Genomic DNA, 19,025 nt, shown 5'->3' on the forward strand with positions numbered 1-19,025 from the left:
GTGCCTTATGAGCCTGATTGAATTTTTTGAGGATGTGACTAAACACATTGATGAAGGAAGAGCAGTAGTTGTAGTTTATATGGATTTCAGCAAAGCATTTGATAAGGTACCCCATGCAAGGCTTATTGAGAAAGTAAGGAGGCATGGGATCCAAGGGGACATTGCTTTGTGGATCCAGAACTGGCTTGCCCACAGAAGGCAAAGAGTGGTTGTAGACGGGTCATTTTCTGCATGGAGGTCGGTGACCAGTGGTGTGCCTCGGGGATCTGTTCTGGGACCCTTACTCTTTGTGATTTGTATAAATGACCTGGTTGAAGAAGTGGAGGGATGTGTTAGTAAGTTTGCTGATGACACAAAGGTTGGAGGTGTTGTGGATAGTGTGGCAGGCTGTCAGAGGTTACAGCGGGACATTGATAAGATGCAAAACTGGGCTGAGAAGCGGCAGATGGAGTTCAACCAGATAAGTGTGAAGTGGTTCATTTTGGTAGGTCAAATATGATGTCAGAATATAGTATTAATGAAGACTCTTGGCAGTGTGGAGGATCAGAGGGATCTTGGGGTCCGAGTCCATAGGACACACAGATCTGCTGTGCAGGTTGACTCTGTGGTAAAGAAGGCATATGGTGTATTGGCCTTCATCAATCGTGGAATTGAATTTAGGAGCCGAGAGGTAATGTTGCAGCTACATAGGACTCTGGTCAGACCCCACTTGGAGTACTGTGCTCAGTTCTGGTCGCCTCACTACAGGAAGGATGTGGAAGCCATACAGAGGGTGCAGAGGAGACTTATAAGGATGTTGCCTGGATTGGGGAGCATGCCTTATGAAAACAGGTTGAGCCGGCCTTTTCTCCTTGGAGCAACGGAGGATGAGAGGTGACCTGATAGAGGTGTATAAGATGATGAGAGGCATTGATCGTGTGGATAGTCAGAGGCTTTTTCCCAAGGCTGAAATGGTTGCCAAAAGAGGACACAGGTTTAAGGTGCTGGGGAGTAGGTACAGAGGAGATGTCAGGGGTAAGTTTTTAACTCTAGAGAGTGGTGAGTGCATGGAATGGGCTGCCGGCAATGGTGGTGGAGGCAGATACGATAGGGTCTTTTAAGAGACTTTTGGATGGGTAGATGGAGCTTTGAAAAATAGAGGGCTATAGGTAAGTCTAGTAATTTTTAAGGTAGTGACATGTTCGGCACAACTTTGTGGGTCGAAGGGTCTGTATTGTGCTGTAGGTTTTCTATGTTTTTATTCCAATCATCATCTTACCATACTGTGCACCACCTGCCATTGTGACTGCAGCATGTACCATCCACAAAATGTATGACCTGTACCAAGAGCAAGGAAATGAGCAACCGACATGAGTTCGTTTTATGGTGACACACTCCTTAAATCGGAAATGTATCATTAGTTAAGTACTGAATCTCCTTATCTAAAAGAAGGACCTTCACCAGAGATATTGCAGCAGTTCAAGGAAGTGGTTTCCTATCACCTCTCCGAGAATTATTAGCTTTTAATGAGGTTGCAATTTATTGATTATACCTCTGAATTCACCACTATCACTCCCTCATTACGAATCACCAAGCTTCAAATCCTCCCTCTACAATTGCTTAGTCCACTGCTCTCCTCTCTCTACGCTCATGATTGTGTGGCAAGGCACAGCTGAAGCCATCTATGCTGTTGACACCGTTGGATGAGGAGGTATACATTGGCTGGTTGAGTGGTTTCGCAACAGTAACCTTGCACTCAACATCAGTAAGGCCAAGAAATTGATTGTGGACTTCGGGAAGGGGAAGTTGGGAGAACACGTACCAGTCCTCAGCATTAGAAAGGGTGAGCAACTTCAACTTCCTTGGGGGTTTCACCATCTTAGAAGATCTAACATGGGCCCAATATATTGAATCAATTATGAAAAAGATACACCAGTGGCTATACTTCATTAGGAGTTTGAGAATGTTTGGTATGTCACCAAAGAGTTTAGCAAATTTCTATAGATGGTACGTGGCAAGTATGCTGGCTGGTTGCATCACTGCTCCATCGTGGTTACAAGCCTCCTTGGCACTGAGGACAGTTTCAAAAGGTGGCACCTCAAGAAAGGTCCCTTGTCATCTGGGGTATCCCCTCTTCTATTACTACCATCAGGGAGGAGGTACGGGAGCCTGAAGACCTACATTCAACATTTCAGGAACAGCTTCTCCTCTGCCATCAGATTTCTGAACAGTCCATGAACATTAACTCACTATTCCTATTTTCAACTATAGGTTTATTTATTTTTATTGTGACTTGTAGTATTTTGCTGCCACAAAACAAAATCAAGGTCCTCTCCATAGACACTGCCTGACCTGAAGTACATCCAGTATTTTGTGTGTGTTGCTCTGGATTTCCAGCATCTGCAAAATCTCTTGTATGTTAAATTTCACAACTAATTTCGGTGACAATAAATCTGATTCTGATTATTTTTGTAAATTTCCAGGAATATTCCAAGTGAGAGATACATCTGTTGTGATTTTGACACCTGTCTTACTTTTTTGCTTGTCTTCATCATGTTCATTTTTCAATAAGTTTCTCTTGTCAGTTTTCTGACAGCTTCTGCAGCAAGTGCATCTCTATAGGCTAGTTTAAGCTGCCAAAAAAGAACAATGTGCCAGCAGGGTTGTGCAGCAAGTAGAACTGGTACCTTGTAGGTGCACTGATCTGGGTTCAGTCTTGAGTTCCAGTGCAGTCTGGGTGAAGTTTGCATATTTTCCCTGTGAACGTGAAACCATAAGATTTGTGCCTCATTCTTGACTTCTAGACAACATCTCTAGATCTAAAGATATCAATGGAACACTTTTTGGAATTGGTCATAACAAAGACAATGACAGGAATGGTAAACCATATCCACCCACTGGCCATCAATTACAGCAGTAATCATTGACACATGATTTCTTTCCTTTAGGCATCTGTTGCTGCCCCACACTTCTGTCTGCTCTCTTACTGTGCTGTGATCTTCACCTTTCTGAACTGTTAGCTTTCATATACTGAACAGGCAAAGGGAGATGCGTAACAGTGATTCAGTAACAATGTTCAGTATTATTGAGGTGGTTCCAGGACTGAAACAGCATTTGGTTTGCATAAGGATGCTCTTTGCAGGGTGCACATAATTTTATAAGCTATTGTGTTCTGACAAGAGGTGGCATGGTTTACCTTGCTGCCATAAACTCATTGCCTGTCCTGAAGCTGGCAACCTTTCCATCTGCAAACTATTTTCACCAAACAACAGTTCATGTGGGAACTCGGGGCGGCTGACAGTGTCCCTGAAGACTACGTGTGCAGGAAGTGTGTCCAGCTGCAGCTCCTGATAGACCGCATGGCGGCGCTGGAGCTGTGCATGGACTCACTTTGGAGCATCCGAGATGCTGAGAATGTTGTGAATAGCACATTTAGTGAGTTGGTCACACCGCAGTTTAAGAATCCAAGGGAAGATAGGGAATGGGTGACCAACAGGAAGAGTGGTAGCAGGAAGGTAGTACAGGAGTCTCCTGCGGTCATCTCCCTCCAAAGCAGATATACTGCTTTGGAGACTGTTGGGGCAGATGGGTGGCTCTGCTGCACAAGAGGGTAAGAAAAAGAGTGGCAGAGCTGTTGTGGGGGATTCCATGGTAAGGGAGGAGCTTCTCTGGCCACAAACGGGACTTCCGTAAGGTATGTTGCCTCCCGGGTACAAGGGTCAGAGATGTCTCGGAGAGGCTGCAGGGCATTCTGAAAGGGGAGGGTGAGCAGCCAGCTGTCGTGGTGCATGTAGGTACTAACGGTATAGGAAGAAAGTGGGATGAGGTCCTACAAGCTGAATTTAGGGAGCTAGGAGATAAATTAAAGAGTAGGATCTCAAAGGTAATAATCTCAAGATTATTACCGGTGCCACGTGCTAGCCAGAGTTGGAATAGCAGGATAGCTAGAATGAATACGTAGCCTGAGTGGTGGTGCAGGAAGGAGGGTTTCAGATTCTTGGAGCATTGCAACTGCTTCTGGGGAAGGTGGGACCAGTACCATCCAGACGATCTACATCTGGGCAGGACCGGAATCAATATCCTAGAGAGGTTGTTTGCTAGTGCTGTTGGGGGGGGGGGGGGGGGGGGGAGGGTTTAAACTAATATGGCAGGGGGATGGGAACCCACACAGAAAAGAAGAGGGAAGTGATGCAGAGACCAAAGCTAGGGTTAGTGAAGAAAAAAGTAAGAGTAGAGTGCATAAAAGTAAAAAGTAAAATCGCATAGGTCACTAGATTCTAAAAGGACAATGAGTATAAGGACACTTTATCTAAATGCCCGTAGTATCAGAAACAAGGTTAGTGAACATGCGGCACAGATCAGTACCAAGGCATATGATTTAGTGGCCATTATAGGAACCTGGTTGTAAGGTGGAGATGACTGAGTATTAAATATTCAAGGCTATTAGGTAATACAGAAGGATGGGCAGGAAGGCAGAGGAGGTGAGGTGGCGCTCTTAATTAAGGATGAGATCAGGGTGATTGTGAGAGACGATGTAAGATCTAGAAAGCAGAATGTTGAGTCCATCTGGGTAGAGATGAAGAATAGTAAAGGGGTAAAAAATCACTGGTGGGAGTTGTCTATAGGCCACCTAATAAAAATATTGCAGTGGCAGAGGCAATTAACCAAGAAATAACTGGGGTTTGTAAGAATGGAATGGCAGTTGTCATGGGGGATTTTAACTTCCACATAGATTGGGTGAATCAGGTTGGTCAAGGAAGTCTTGAGGAAGACTTCATAGAATGCATCTGTGATAGCTTTCTTGAGCAGCATGTTAGTGAACCTACAAGGGAAAATGCTATCTTAGATCTAGTCCTGTGCAATGAGACAGGTAAGATTAACGATCTTGTAGTCAGGGATCCTCTTGGAAAGAGTGATCATAGTATGATTGAATTTCGCATACAGATGGAGGATGAAATAGTTAGATCTAAAACTAGTGTATTATTCTTGAACAAGGGAGACTACAACAGGATGAGGGAGGAGTTGGCTAATGTGGATTTGGGAACACAGGCTATTTGGTAGGACAGTTGAGGAACAGTGGAATACTTTCAAAGAGATTTTTCACAGTGTTCGACAGAAGTATATTCTAGTTGAAAGTAAGGACGGTAAGTGTGGGGAGAGCCAGCCTTAGATAACTAAGGAAATAAACAGTATCAAATTAAAAGCTCGTGTACAAAGTTGCAAAGAGTGGTGGGAGACTGGAGGATTGGGAAAACTTTAAAAAGCAACAAAGAACAACTAAACAAGAAATAAGGGAAGGGAAGATAGAGTATGAAAGTAAATTAGCACAAAGTATGAAAACAGCAAAAGTTTTTATAAATATAGAAAGTGGAAGAGGGTGGCTAAAGTCAATGTAGGTCCCTTGGAAGATAAGGGGAAATTGATATTGGGTGATAAGGAAGTAGCTGAGGCATTGAACGACTATTTTGTGTCAGTCTTCATGGTGGAGGACACGTCTAATATGCCAAAGAGTGATGTTATGGATGAAATGGGAGATGAAGACCCAGATAAAATCACTGTCACTAAAGAGATAGTGATGAGCAAACTAGAGGGCCTGAAGGTAGATAAGTCCCCTGGTCCTGATGAGATGCATCCCAGGGTGCTGAGGGAATTGGCGGAGGTTATAGTAGACGCATTGGTAATCATTTACCAAAATTCTCTAGACTCTGGGCAGGTCCCAGTGGAATGGAAGACAGCAAATGTCACACCACTTTTTAAAAAAGAATGTAGGCAAAAGAAGGGCAACTACAGGCCAGTTAGCTTAACATCTGTAGTCGGGAAAATGCTTGAAGCTATCATTAAGGAAGAAATAGCAAAACATTTAGAAAGGGGTGGTTCCATTAGACAAGCGCAACATGGATTCAGAAAGGGCAGGTCCTGTTTGACAAACTTACTGGAGTTCTTTGAGGACATAATAAGTGCAGTGGATGTCGTAAAGTTGGATTTCCAGAAGGCATTTGATAAGGTGCTGCACAAGAGACTTACAAATAAAATACAGATGCATGGAGTCGGAGGAAGTGTATTGTCATGGGTAGTGGATTGGTTAACCAATAGAAGGCAGAGAGTTGGTATAAATGAATGTTTCTCCGGTTGGCAGTCAGTGGTGAGTGGGGGGCCGCAGGGGTTGGTGCTGGGCCCGCAGCTGTTTACCATTTACATTGATGATTTGGAAGAGGGGACTGAGTGTAGCATAGCAAAATTTGCTGATGACACTAAACTGAGTGGAAAAGTAAATTGTACAGAGGATGTGGAGAGTCTGCAGAGGGATATAGATAGGTGAAGTGAGTGGGCCAAGGTCTGGCAGATGGAATACAACGTTGGTAAATGCGAGATCATCCACTTTGGAAGGAATAATAGAAGAGCAGATTATTATTTAAATGGTGAAAGATTGCAGCATGTTGTTGTGCAGAGGGACTTGGGAGTGCTTGTGCATGAATCGCAAAATATTGGCTTGCAGGTACAACAGGTTATTAAGAAGGGAAACGGAATGTTGGCCTTCATTGCTAGAGGGATTGAATTCAAGAGCAAGGAGGTCATGCTGCAACTATACAGGGTACTGGTGAGACTGCACCTGGAGTACTGTGTGCAGTTCTGGTCTCCATACTTGAGGAAGGTCCTGACGAAGGGTCTCGGCCTGAAACGTCGACTGCACTTCTTCCTACAGATGCTGCTTGGCCTGCTGCGTTCACCAGCAACTTTGATGTGTGTTGCTTGAATTTCCAGCATCTGCAGAATTCCTGTTGTTTGAGGAAGGATATACTGGCTTTGGAGGCAGTGCAGAGGAGGTTCACCAGGTTGAATCCAGAGATGAAGGGGTTAGCCAATGAGGAGAGATTGAGTCGCCTGGGAATATATTCTCTGGAATTTAGAAGAATGAGAGGGGATCTTATAGAAACCTACAAAATTTTGAAAGGGATAGATAAGATAGAAGTAAGAAAGTTGTTTCCATTGGTAGGTGAGACTAGAACTAGGGGACATTGCCTCAAGATTCAGGGGAGAAGATTTAGGGCAGAGATGAGGAGAAACAGTTTTTCCTAGAGAGTGGTGAATCTGTGGAATTCTCTGCCCAGGGAAGCAGTGAGGCTTCTTCACTAATTGTATTTAAGATACATTTAGGTAGATTTTTACATAGTAGGGGAATTAAGGGTTATGGGGAAAAGGCAGGTAGGTGGAGCTGAGTTTACAGACAGATCAACCATGCTCTTTTTGAATGGCGGGGCAGGCTTGATGGGCCGGATGGCCTACTCCTGCTCCTATTTCTTATGTTCTCATATGCTTGAGTGATCACTGCATTTTTTATATTTAATATTTCTATTTTCTTGTTTGAAAGGTGCTGATAATTTGATTGATTAACTTGAACTGTGTTCCAAACAATGTATTGTGCAGCATATAGTGCCACACTCAGATGAAATAGTCATTTTGTGTTGTTACTTTGTTAATAGAGAGCGATCCCATGTGTGATTGCACTTTCCATTGTCAAAATAATGAAGCTTTTTTTGTTTTTTTTGCCCTTGTTTCCTGTTAGTTTTTTAAATATAATTTTTATTGAGTTTTCAAGTGATACATGAGAAAGAAATTATAAAAAAAATCTACCCTCCCCCCCCCGATATATACTCCTACCTAAAAAGAAAAGAAAAAAAAAAGGAACCGCCTGAATATTGGAAGGTTTGCACATGCTCCATGGGATAAAAATAAATTTAATATATATTTGTTACTTTCCCCCAAGGAACCCAGATCTTCATCATCGGAGCTATAAATAAGGGCTCCAAATATTCAAAAATGTTACATATTTATCTCTTAAAATCTAAAACATTACTTAGCTTCTCAACTCTCATAGCTCCATGGGGAATCTCTTTGAACTTCACCATGTTGCTATGTGTTTCCCTCCCAATCATCCAGGCAAAAAGAAAAAAAAAGATAGATAAGATACAAAAAAAGAAAAAAAAACAGAATACCCCCCCACTAATGTTGTGAATGAAAAGATACACAACACTACCCCCCTCCGTTGTGCGGGTCGTGGCTATTGCCACGCTTGCACACATGAATAACGTAGCGATTGGACAGTGTTTCTTCCAGCTCCCCGTAACAAAAAATTATATATATATAGAAAAAAATTAATGTTATTATTCCCAGCTAATATTCCTCAAATTTTAACCTTTCTTTCCCTCCCTCATATAATTAATAATATATTTATATATTCATCCACCTAAAAATTCAACAGGCCTAATCCTTGATCCAGTCTGCATCTTCAATCCATCTCGCTCCCCTAAGTTTGTTCTTGTATCTGGTGAATATTCAAAGAATCTCGCACAAACTCCTGCGCTTTCCAGTAATCGTCAAAAAATCTTTTTTTCTCCACCAGGCAAGAAAATCTTCAAGGTTGCAGGATAACGCAATATAAATTGATAACCGTGATCCCATAGGGCTTTTTTCACTGGATTAAACTTCTTCCTTCTTTTCAAAAGTTCATAACTTATGTCAGGGTAGAAAAAAATTTTCTTCTCTTCTATCATCAGTGGCCCTTTTCTCTTGGCAGCTTGGGCAGCTGCCTGTAGAATCCTTTCTTTGTCTTGAAATCTTAAGAATTTGATTAAAATTGATCGTGGATATTGGTCATCTTGTGGTTTTGGTCTCAGAGCTCTATGTACCCGCTCAATTTCAATTGATCGGTCTTCCTCTTTCATTTGCAAGGTTTTCGGGATCCATCTTTGAAAAAATTCTATTGGATTATCTCCCTCTATACCTTCTTTAAGACCAATAATTTTAATGTTATTACGTCTACTAAAATTTTCCAACACGTCCACTTTCTCCAAGAGTCGATTTCTTTCCGTGTTCCAGACAAGCACATTATTTTCTGTTTTTTCCACTCTATCGTTAATATGCTCGATTGTTCTTTCCATCTTCTGAAGTTTCTTATCCATTTTATCCTGTCTTTTCATAGCTTTATCATAGCACATCTTCACGTTTCTAAACTCTGTTCTTAATTTTCTTAATTCAGCCGTTAACTGCAATAAAGCCTCTCCTATGTCTCCATCGTCTCCTTTACTTCCAATCTCTTCCAGTTCTTCCTCCTCCTCTTCATCTGTATTCTCTGCGATATCCAATTCTGACTCTGAGTCACTTTCAGTTGCAGTGGCCGTCGGTTCTTGTAGTTTAAATTGTGTCAATTTGCACATGCGCAATTCCGGCGTCTTTTTCCGAGAGACCGCTACCGCCGCCATTGCTCCCCATTCTTTTACGCCAGAGATAAAATGCGTCTCCTCTGAAGGAGATCCAACCTGAATCCAAGGCTCCATCGCTGCAGTAGGCCTGTTTTTCTTCCCATCTCGCGGCGACTTCACAACAACAGACTTCTTCTGTTGCGGCTTACGAGGCATATCGTAGAGTAGTCTTACGAAGTTTATAAGTAGTTTTCGGAAAGTATTTATTAACTTTACTTTGTTTAAACGGTACTTTGCTGATTTTTTACGGGAGAGCTGGATTTACACGTCTCAATCCTACGTCATCATGTGACGCCCCCCCCCCACAGTTTTTTGTGTAAGTAGATTTTAGATAAGGTGAATGAACTCTAGATATTTTTACCAAATGAAATCTCCCTCATTACTCTTTTTCCCTGGGTGTTTCTAGGCCAAGGTACTATTAAGTAAAGCTACAAGCACTATCCTCATCTCCTTTTGGTATTTTCAGTGATATCTCTTGCTCTCTCTTCTTGTTTCAATTTTTGCTCATAATTGTTTATATTGCTAATTTGCAAATAATAAAAGACCTATTACAAAATTATTTAAAGCTGTCAGTATGTAGATATCAAATGAATAAGCAATTTTAAAAATAATTAAATTATTACTATCTCTGAAATAACAGCAAAGATGCTTGCACATTATCTGGATTTTCATACAAATTAGTTTTAAGGATTTTCTCCTCTCCTCATCCTCAGAATGGTATTTGGAAGTCTGCTGTTTGCTGGTTACTGGAGCACTGATTAAACAATCTATTTTAACAGGATATATCTAGTAATCGACTTTCCACAATTCCAAGTGTGCTCGGTGAGCTGGCAGGTCTACTGCGATTGAATCTGGCTTCTAACAAAATGAAGAGCATACCGCCAGACATCAGCAGAATGAGAAGTAAGTTGGAAAATAAGATTGATGCAAAAATATAATTTCCTACATTAGGTCTCGATAGAACAGCTACATTTTAATGATTTGATATTGTGATATGTGCTAGCAAACAGATAAATATAAATAATAGTAATATTAATAGGACAGTAGCATCACAAATTCTGTGACAAGATTCTTACAACAGAATATCTTCTGTATTAATTGCAAAGTAATTCTGTTGTCATTGTGGCTTTACATGCAGTTGTCACCAATAATGGTATACCTCTAGCAGTGAACTGTGCAAGCAGATTGCTTTGAAAGGGAGTGAATTTCTACAGATGTACCATGTAGAGCATTCTAACTGCTACATTCCCGTCTGGTCTCGGGGTGGGGCAATGCTCAGGATCAAAATAAGCTGCAGAAAGACCCTGAATATTCCCTCTTCTCATGGAGTAGGTATAGGAGTCTGAAGGCACGCACTCAACGATTCAGGAATGACTTCTTCCCCTCTGTCATTAGATTTCTGAGAGGTCATGGAACCCATGAACGCTATTTTACTACTTTTTTCTCTCTCTTTTTGCACTATTTAATTTAACTTTTTAAACATTTGTATGCTTCTGTAATTTTGTTTTTATTAAATGTACTGCTGTCGCAGAACAACAAATTTCATGACATATGCCAGTGATGCTAAACCTGATTCTCATTCTGAAAGTAGAGGTAAAAGTGCTCGTGGCCACAAGCAGGTGATGAATCAAACTGAGGCCACTTTATGTCAATGAATCAACTCCTTGTCTGTAGAGCTTGGGCATTCCCTATTTTGTCGCTCCCTCACTTTCATTTTCTGTCTCCTTTTTTAATCCCTCCATATCTCCACCTCTTTATCTTTTAACAGAGCAAAGTAATGCTAGACTCCCTTTCACAGACTATTAGACTGCTTGCTTTCCAAACTTGCTAATGAATGTAATTTTCTGTTCAGTCCCCTCTGATCACCGCTAGCATGCTCTATTATCACCCCTTGAGTGGTAGTAACTCTACACCCACTGCTGTCATAGACCTTGTTGCTTCTTCGAAAAGCCCTAAAGTTTATGGGACATAACCTCCCACACACATACACAGTTCCGCTGACTATTCCCTAATCAAGCCCTTCCTTTCCAAATATATTTGCATCTTATCCTTCATGATCCCCTCCAGTAACTTGTCTACCACACATGCTAGGCTTACTTGTCTATAGTTTCTAAGTTTTTCTTTGCAGCCTTTCTTAAATAAAGGCAGAATGTTAGCTACCCTCTAGTCTTTGGACACTTCATAGTTGCTAAAATGATGCATGTATCTCAGCTGTTTTCTGCAATTTCCAGCTTTTCACAGTGCTTTTTGATATATCCAGGCCCTGGAGATTAATCTACCTTCATACATTTTAAGACATCCAGCTCCACATCTTTTGTTATACAGTTTGTTTTCGTAATTACTACCACCAAGTTATCACCTGCGGAATCTGAGTAGTCAACACACTTGATCACTGTTACACCATGATCAAGAATGCCTACTGTGCCATTCCATGCCTGTATATTGGCAGGTTTGATCAGCAGTCTGTACTTAAGCTAACTTCATATAGACAGAGCCTGAAGACTGTGGCATCAGTGTGAGAATTGTGAAGGTTTGGTCAAGTGAGGTGGAAGAGCACTTACAGAACTCTTTGAATTGGAATTTGGATCTAAATGAATATGCCTGAGTCATCACCAACTTCATCAAGGCCTGTGTGGATGAATGTGTGCCTTCAATACACTCAAATAAGAAGCCATGGAGGAACCAGGAGTTCACAGTCTGCTGAGTATTTTATCTCTGGTGTTCAAGACCATTGATCTAGAATGCTACAAGAAGTCCATGTCTATCGTGAAAGTGAAAAGGCAATTCTGAGCAAAGTGAGAGATGTTAAAGGGAGTTTGCAGGCCATTACTTCCTACAAGCTAGAACTGAACATTATAAGGGAGAACTTTAAAAGGGAGAACAAAATGATACCTGTGCAAATTTCTGCAGCATCTAGCGACACTGTCATATCTGAGTCGGAGGTGGACATAGAACGTCTTTCAAGAGGATGAACCCTTGCAAAGCATCAATCCGCGATGGTGTACCTGTGCCAACCAACTGGCGGGAATGATCAAGGACATCCTCAACCTCTCAATACTGCAGTGGGAGGTTCCCGCCTGCTTCAAAAGGGCATCAGTCATATCAGTGCTCTAGAGGAGCAGAGTAAACTGCCTCAATGACTGTTGACCTGTTGCACTTGCATCTACCATAATGAAGTGCTTTGAGTGTTTTGTTATTGTTAGAATTAACACCTGCTTCAGCAAAAACCTGGACCTGCTATAATTCACCTACAGCGACAACAAGGTTACAGCAGATGCAATCTCACTGACTCTGTACTCTACCTTGAAGCACTTGGATAAAAGCAAAACATACATCAGGCTGCTGGTTATCAATTACAACTTGATGTTCAGTGCCATCATCCCCTCAGTATTAGTTATTAAACTTCTAAACCTGGGCCTCTGTACCTCCAATCTGCAACTGGATCCCTGACTTCTTTATTAGTAGACTATAGTCAGTGCATCTCCTCCTCTCTGACCATCAACACAGCCACACCTCAAAGATGCATGCTTAGCCCACTCCTCTTCTTTCTGTACACCCATGACTATGTGGCTAAACTCAAATCAAACACCAATTTTTAAATTCACCGATGACACCACTGTTGTTGGTAAAATCTCAGAAAACAACGATACAGGAGTGAGATAGATCAGCTGGTTGAGTGGTGTTGCAACAACAACCTTGCACCCAATGTCAACAGGACCGAGGAGCTGATTGTGGACTTGGGAAGGGGAAGCTGGAAGAGTAAGTATTTTTTGAGGTCTCCCATCTCCTGCAGTTCTACACATAGTTTGGGAACCCTGTAGAATTTTCTCTATTTCTGCATAAATATGACCTAAAATGTATCAGATCTTCACGAGTCCTAAAACTGGATAAAAAACCCAATTACAAACCCCATTTCCAGAAAAGTTGGGATATTTTCCAAAATGCAATAAAAACAAAAATCTGTGCTATGTTAATTCATGTGAACCTTTATTTAACTGACAAAAGTACAAAGAAAAGATTTTCAATAGTTTTACTGACCAACTTAATTGTATTTTGTAAATATACACAAATTTAGAATTTGATGGCTGCAACACACTCAACAAAAGTTGGGACAGAGTTAAAATAAGATTGAAAAGTGCACAGAATATTCGAGTAACACCAGTTTGGAAGACTTCACATTCAGCAGGCTTATTGGTAGCAGGTGAGGTATCATGACTAGGTATAAAAGTAGCGTCCATCAAAGGTTCAGTCTTTGCAAGCAAGGATGGGTCGCGGCTCACCCCTTTGTGCCAAAATTCATAAGAGAATTGTTAGTCAGTTTAAAAGGAACATTTCTCAATGCAAGATTGCAGAGAATTTAGGTCCTTCAACATCTACAGTACATAATATTGTGAAAGGATTCAGGGAGTTCAGAGACATCTCAGTGCGTAAAGGGCAAGGTCAGAAACCACTGTTGAATGCGCGTGATCTTCGAGCCCTCAGGCGGCACTGCCTAAGAAACCGTCATGCTACTGTGACAATTATAGCCACCTGGGCTCGGGAGTACTTCGGAAAACTATTGTCACTCAACACAGTCCGTCGCTGCATCCAGAAATGCAACTTGAAACTGTATTAGGCAAGGAGGAAGCAATACATCAACTCTATGCAGAAACGCCGGCGAGTTCTCTGGGCCCGAGCTCATCTCAGATGGACCGAAAGACTGTGGAACCGTGTGCTGTGGTCAGATGAGTCCACATTTCAGCTAGTTTTCGGAAAAAACGGGTGTCGAGTTCTCCATGCCAAAGATGAAAACAATCATCCATACTGTTATCAGTGAAAGGTGCAAAAGCCAGCATCTGTGATGGTAAGCGGGTGCATCAGTGCCCACGGCATGGGTGAGTTGCATGTATGTGAAGGTGCCATTGACTCAGGCGTATATTAGGATTTTAGAGAGACATATGTTGCCATCAAGGCAACGTCTCTTCCCGGGATGTCCATGCTTATTTCAGCAGGACAATGCCAGACCACCTTTTGCACGGGCTACAACAGCGTGGCTTTGTAGACACAGAGTGCGTGTGCTTGACTGGCCTGCTGCCAGTTCAGATCCATCTCCTATTGAAAATGTATGGCGCATCATGAAGAGGAGAATCAGACAACGGACTGTTGAGCAGCTGAAGTCTTATATCAAGCAAGAATGGACAAAATTACCAATTGCAAATCTACTACAATTAGTATCCTCAGTTCCAAAACGATTAAAAAGTGTTATTAAAAGGAAAGGTGATGTAACACAGTGGTAAACATGCCTCTGTCCCAACTTTTGTTGAGTGTGTTGCAGCCATCAAATTCTAAATTTGTGTATGTTTACAAAATACAATTAAGTTGGTCAGTAAAACTATTGAAAATCTTTTCTTTGTACTTTTGTCAGTTAAATAAAGGTTCTCGTGAATTAACATATCACAGATTTTTGTTTTTATTGCATTTTGGAAAATATCCCAACTTTTCTGGAAATGGGGTTTGTAAATAAATAACACAAAAAACTTGTTATTTACTTGTTCATTTATTTGTAGGGAAAAGTGATCCAATAATACATGTAGTGGTTGGGAAAAATACGTGAACCTTTGCTTTCAGTAACTGGTATGACCCCCTTATACAGCAATAACTTCAATCAAACATTTCCATTAGCTGTTTGATTGAAGTTATCGCTGTACAAGGGGATGTACAGGATCAGTTCTATACATTGACTTGGAGGAATTTTAGGGCATTCCTCCTTACAAAACTGCTTCAGCTCTGAGATGTTGGTGGGCTTCCTTGCATGAACTGCTTCCTTCAGGTCTTTCCACAAGATTTCTATAGGATTAAGGTCAGGATTTTGATTCTGCCATTCCAAAACACAAACTTTCTTTTTTGTTAAACCATTCTGTGTTGATTTACTCTTGTTTTTCACATCATTGTCTTGTTGCATTATCCAACTTCTGTTAAGCTTCAGGTGACAGACTGGTATCCTGTCGTTTTCCTGTAAGGTGTCTTGATGCAATTTTGAATTCATTGTTCTCTCAATGATGGCAAGCTGTCGAGGCCCTGAGGCAGCACAGTAGCCCAACCCATGATGCTCCTTCCACCACGCTTCACAGTTGGGATGAGGTTTTGGTGTTGGTGTGCAATGGCCTTTTTCCTCCATACATAACAATGTGGATTTCTGCCAAAAAGTTCAACTTTTGTCTCATCTGTCCACAGAACATTGTCCCAGAAGCATTGTAGAATATCCAGTTTGTCTTCTGCAAACATGAAACGTGCAGCAATGTTTTTTTTTAAGAGCAGTGGTTTCCTCTGTGGTGTCCTTCCGTGAACACCATTCTTGTTCAGTATTTTTCTTATATCGGACACATGAACAAAGAGTTTAGCAAGTTCTAGAAATGTCTATAGGTCGTTGCAGTATGCCCACTCCTAGGGAGAGTAGCAACAATACTGAATTTCCTCCATTTGTAGACAGTTTCTTTTACTGTGGACTGTTGAACACTCAGGTCTTTAGAAATGCTTTTGTAGCCTTTTCCAGCTTCATGCTTCTCCACAATTCTTCTTCTAAGGTCCTCTGAAAGTTGTTTTGATCGTGGCATGGTGCACACAAACAGATCTTGAGAAGAGCAGGCTCTGTCAGTAACCTGACTTTGTGTGTCTTTTTTTTATAGGGCAGGGCACCTCTACAACCCACACCTCCAATCTCATCTCATTGATTGGAACACCGGATTCCAAATAGCATTTGTAGAAGGCATTATGCCAGAGGTTTACATACTTTTTCCAATAAAACATAAAATTATATCAATTTTTCAATAAATAAATGAACAAGTAGAATGTTTTTTTGTGTTATTTATTTAATTGGGTCTTTATCTAGTTGTAGAACTTGTGTAAAGATCTGATCACATTTTAGGTCATATTTATGCAGAAATAGAGAAAATTCTACAGCTTCCACATGCTTTCTAGCACACTGTGGATGTTCATCTTGGTGATTTAAGAAGCCCTGTTCTCTCCCAAGTTACTCTTTTTTTTCCTCTTTTTATATACTTGAAAACTCTCTTCTGTATTCTCCTTTATCTTCTCTGCCAATGTTAGTTCATGTTCCGTTTTGCCCTTCTGATTATCCTCTTAAGATCCTTCAGGGATTCACTTGATTCCAGCTGCCTGTACATGATCCACGCCTCCTTTTTCCTGACCAGAGCCTCAAGTTTTCTCATCATTCGGGGTTACCTACTCCTGTCAGCATTGCACTTCACTTGAACTGATACATGTGGAATTTGAGCTCAAGCTGCCTCACTTTTAAAAGCTTCCCACTTGCTGGATATTCTTTTGCCCACAAGCAACCTACTCTAATCAACTTTTGTAAGTTCCTATCTATTACAGGTGTCCCCTGCTTTTTGAACGTTCGCTTTACGAAACCTCACTGTTATGAAAGACCTACATTAGTTACCTGTTTTCGCTAACAGAAGATGTTTTCACTGTTACGAAGAAATACAGCAGGCCGAAAAAGCAGCGCGTGATAAAAAAGCAGTGCCCAATAAAAGGCAGCGCGCGCCCCGAGCAGCTGCTCTCCCCGGGATTTGGAACGGCATTCTCGCCGGCATTGCTTAAACACGTGCCTGTGAGCAGCCGTTTGCAAGATGAGTTCTAAGGTATCAGAAAAGCCTGAAAGAGCTCGTAAGGGTGTTATACTTAGCGTAAAACTAGACATAATTAAGCATTTCAATCGTGGTGAACGAAGTAAGGACAAAGTGAGTTTGGCTTGTGGAAGCTGACGAAGATGATGTTGAAGAGGTTTTGGTATCCCATGACCAAGAACTGATAGATGAAGAGCTGATGCAATTGGAAGAGGAAAGGATAACAATCGAAACCGAATTCAGTAGCGAAAGTGAAGTCATCCAGGAACTGAACGTGAAGCACCTGCGTGAGATTTTCGCTGCAATGATAAAGTACGACTTTAATTTTGAAAGGGTACGTCGGTTTAGAGCATATTTGCAGGATGGTTTGAGTGCTTACAAAGAACTGTATGATAGAAAAATGCGCAAGGCTCGGTAGTCAAGCAAGCCTTCCACATCAGCCACAGCAGACGACGAACCTCGACCTTTGACATCGAGGCGGGCAGTCATAGGAGAAGATGAGCTGCCTGCCCTAATGGAAGCAGACGACGATGAGGTGACACTCCAGTGTCCCACCACCCCAACCACTGGGCCCCGGACAGATACCGATATGCGGAGAATGCAGTGGTAGCCGGGAGGCACCCAGCACATTTTTAAGAAAAATGATTGCGTCGATTCTGATCTGGGCTGACAATTATGTACTGGGGGCACCTAATCAATTAGAATGTTTATTTTAGCTTTTTCCTTAAAGGTGTGCTGGGTGCCTCCCAGCTACCACTGTACTCCTGCATGCTTCGCGGATCGGTATCGGTCAGCGGCCCGGAGGGTGGGTGCCACTGCACCACCCAAACTCCGACGACTCAGCCTAACACACCATCATCAGTGTGCTGGGCAAGCTGTCTTCCCGATTCCTGTAAGTGATACTACACTGTACATACATTATTTCTGCTTTATATCGGCTGTGTATTTTTACGTGTTATTTGGTATGATTTGGCAGCTTCATAGCTTAAAGGTTACTGGAGAGAGTGTTTTTGCCAACAGCGCTTGGGTCAGATTTTCGCTACAGAGAACAGTTCGGCGATGATTGTGGAAAAGTATTTCTACTTTATACAGGCTGTGTATTTATCATATCATTCCTGCTTTTACTATATGTTACTGTTATTTTAGATTTTATGTGTTATTTGGCATGACTTGGCAGGTTATTTTTGGGTCTGCGAACGCTCACAAAATTGTCCCATATAAATGAATGGTAATTGCTTCTTCGCTTTACGACATTCCGGCTTACGAACTATTTCATAGGAACACTCTACCTTCGGATGGTGGGGGAAACCTGTACCGACAAAATTTGCCTTGCCCCAGTTCAAAACTTTAGCTTGTGATGCATCACTTTCTACAACTAATTTTAAACTAACTGGTCCTGGTCACAAACACTGATCCCAAAATGCTTCCCCCCCCCCCCCCCCCCCAATGGCATCTCAGTCACTTGTTGTTTTCCAAGAGTATTTCCCAAGTGTTATCAAACCTGTTTGGGCTATCTCTATATCTATCCATGCCTGCCTCCCTGTCTGTCTATAATCAGTGGTTCCCAAAGTGGGCAATATAGCACCTTGTGGGGATAGTGGCAGTTTCTAAGGGGGGGCAATAATAAAGGGGATGATGGGGGGGCACTTAGTAGCAAAGGGAGCCGCAGAGGAATTACAGGCTCAATATATGAAATGAGTATCTGATTCTCTGTGGCTCATAATTGATTACATTGATCAGGTAATCACCTCATCTCTAGCTAACTCACCATTCTCTTAGACTTTGCTTGAACAGCGTTGTAGTTGTTGCAAAGCAAAGTGACACTTCTGTATTTGGCATATCATGAGAAATCTGGACTGAAGAAATTAGAAACATAGAAAACCTACAGCACAATACAGGTCCTTCGGCCCTCAAAGCTGTGCCAAACATGTCCTTACCTTAGAACTTCCTAGGCTTATCCATAGCCCTCAATTATTCTAAGCCCCATGTACATATCTAGTAGTCTCTTAAAAGACCCTATTGTTCTGCATCCACCACCGCCGCTGGCAGTCCATTCCACGCACTCACCACTCTCTGTGTTTTTAAAATAAAACAGTGATTCCCATATCATGCATTGACACAATTTCTGTGAATTAGGGTATGGTGTTCAATGTGTAAA

At 41.7% G+C, this 19,025-nt stretch overlaps 1 protein-coding gene across 2 annotated transcripts in view; it reads left to right on the top strand.

Annotated features, from left to right (window-relative positions):
• The window catches only part of lrrc40 (leucine rich repeat containing 40), a 92,592-nt gene that overhangs the window by 19,668 nt on the left and 53,899 nt on the right, over positions 1-19,025 (top strand). For both annotated transcript variants that reach the window (XM_072273840.1, XM_072273839.1), the window contains exon 5: positions 10,019-10,142. In XM_072273840.1, the coding sequence (XP_072129941.1) occupies positions 10,019-10,142 (124 nt within the window). The remainder of the gene's footprint in view (positions 1-10,018; positions 10,143-19,025) is intronic.

Source organism: Mobula birostris, chromosome 12 (assembly GCF_030028105.1).
Source record: "Mobula birostris isolate sMobBir1 chromosome 12, sMobBir1.hap1, whole genome shotgun sequence".
Classification (NCBI taxonomy): Eukaryota; Metazoa; Chordata; class Chondrichthyes; order Myliobatiformes; family Myliobatidae; genus Mobula; species Mobula birostris.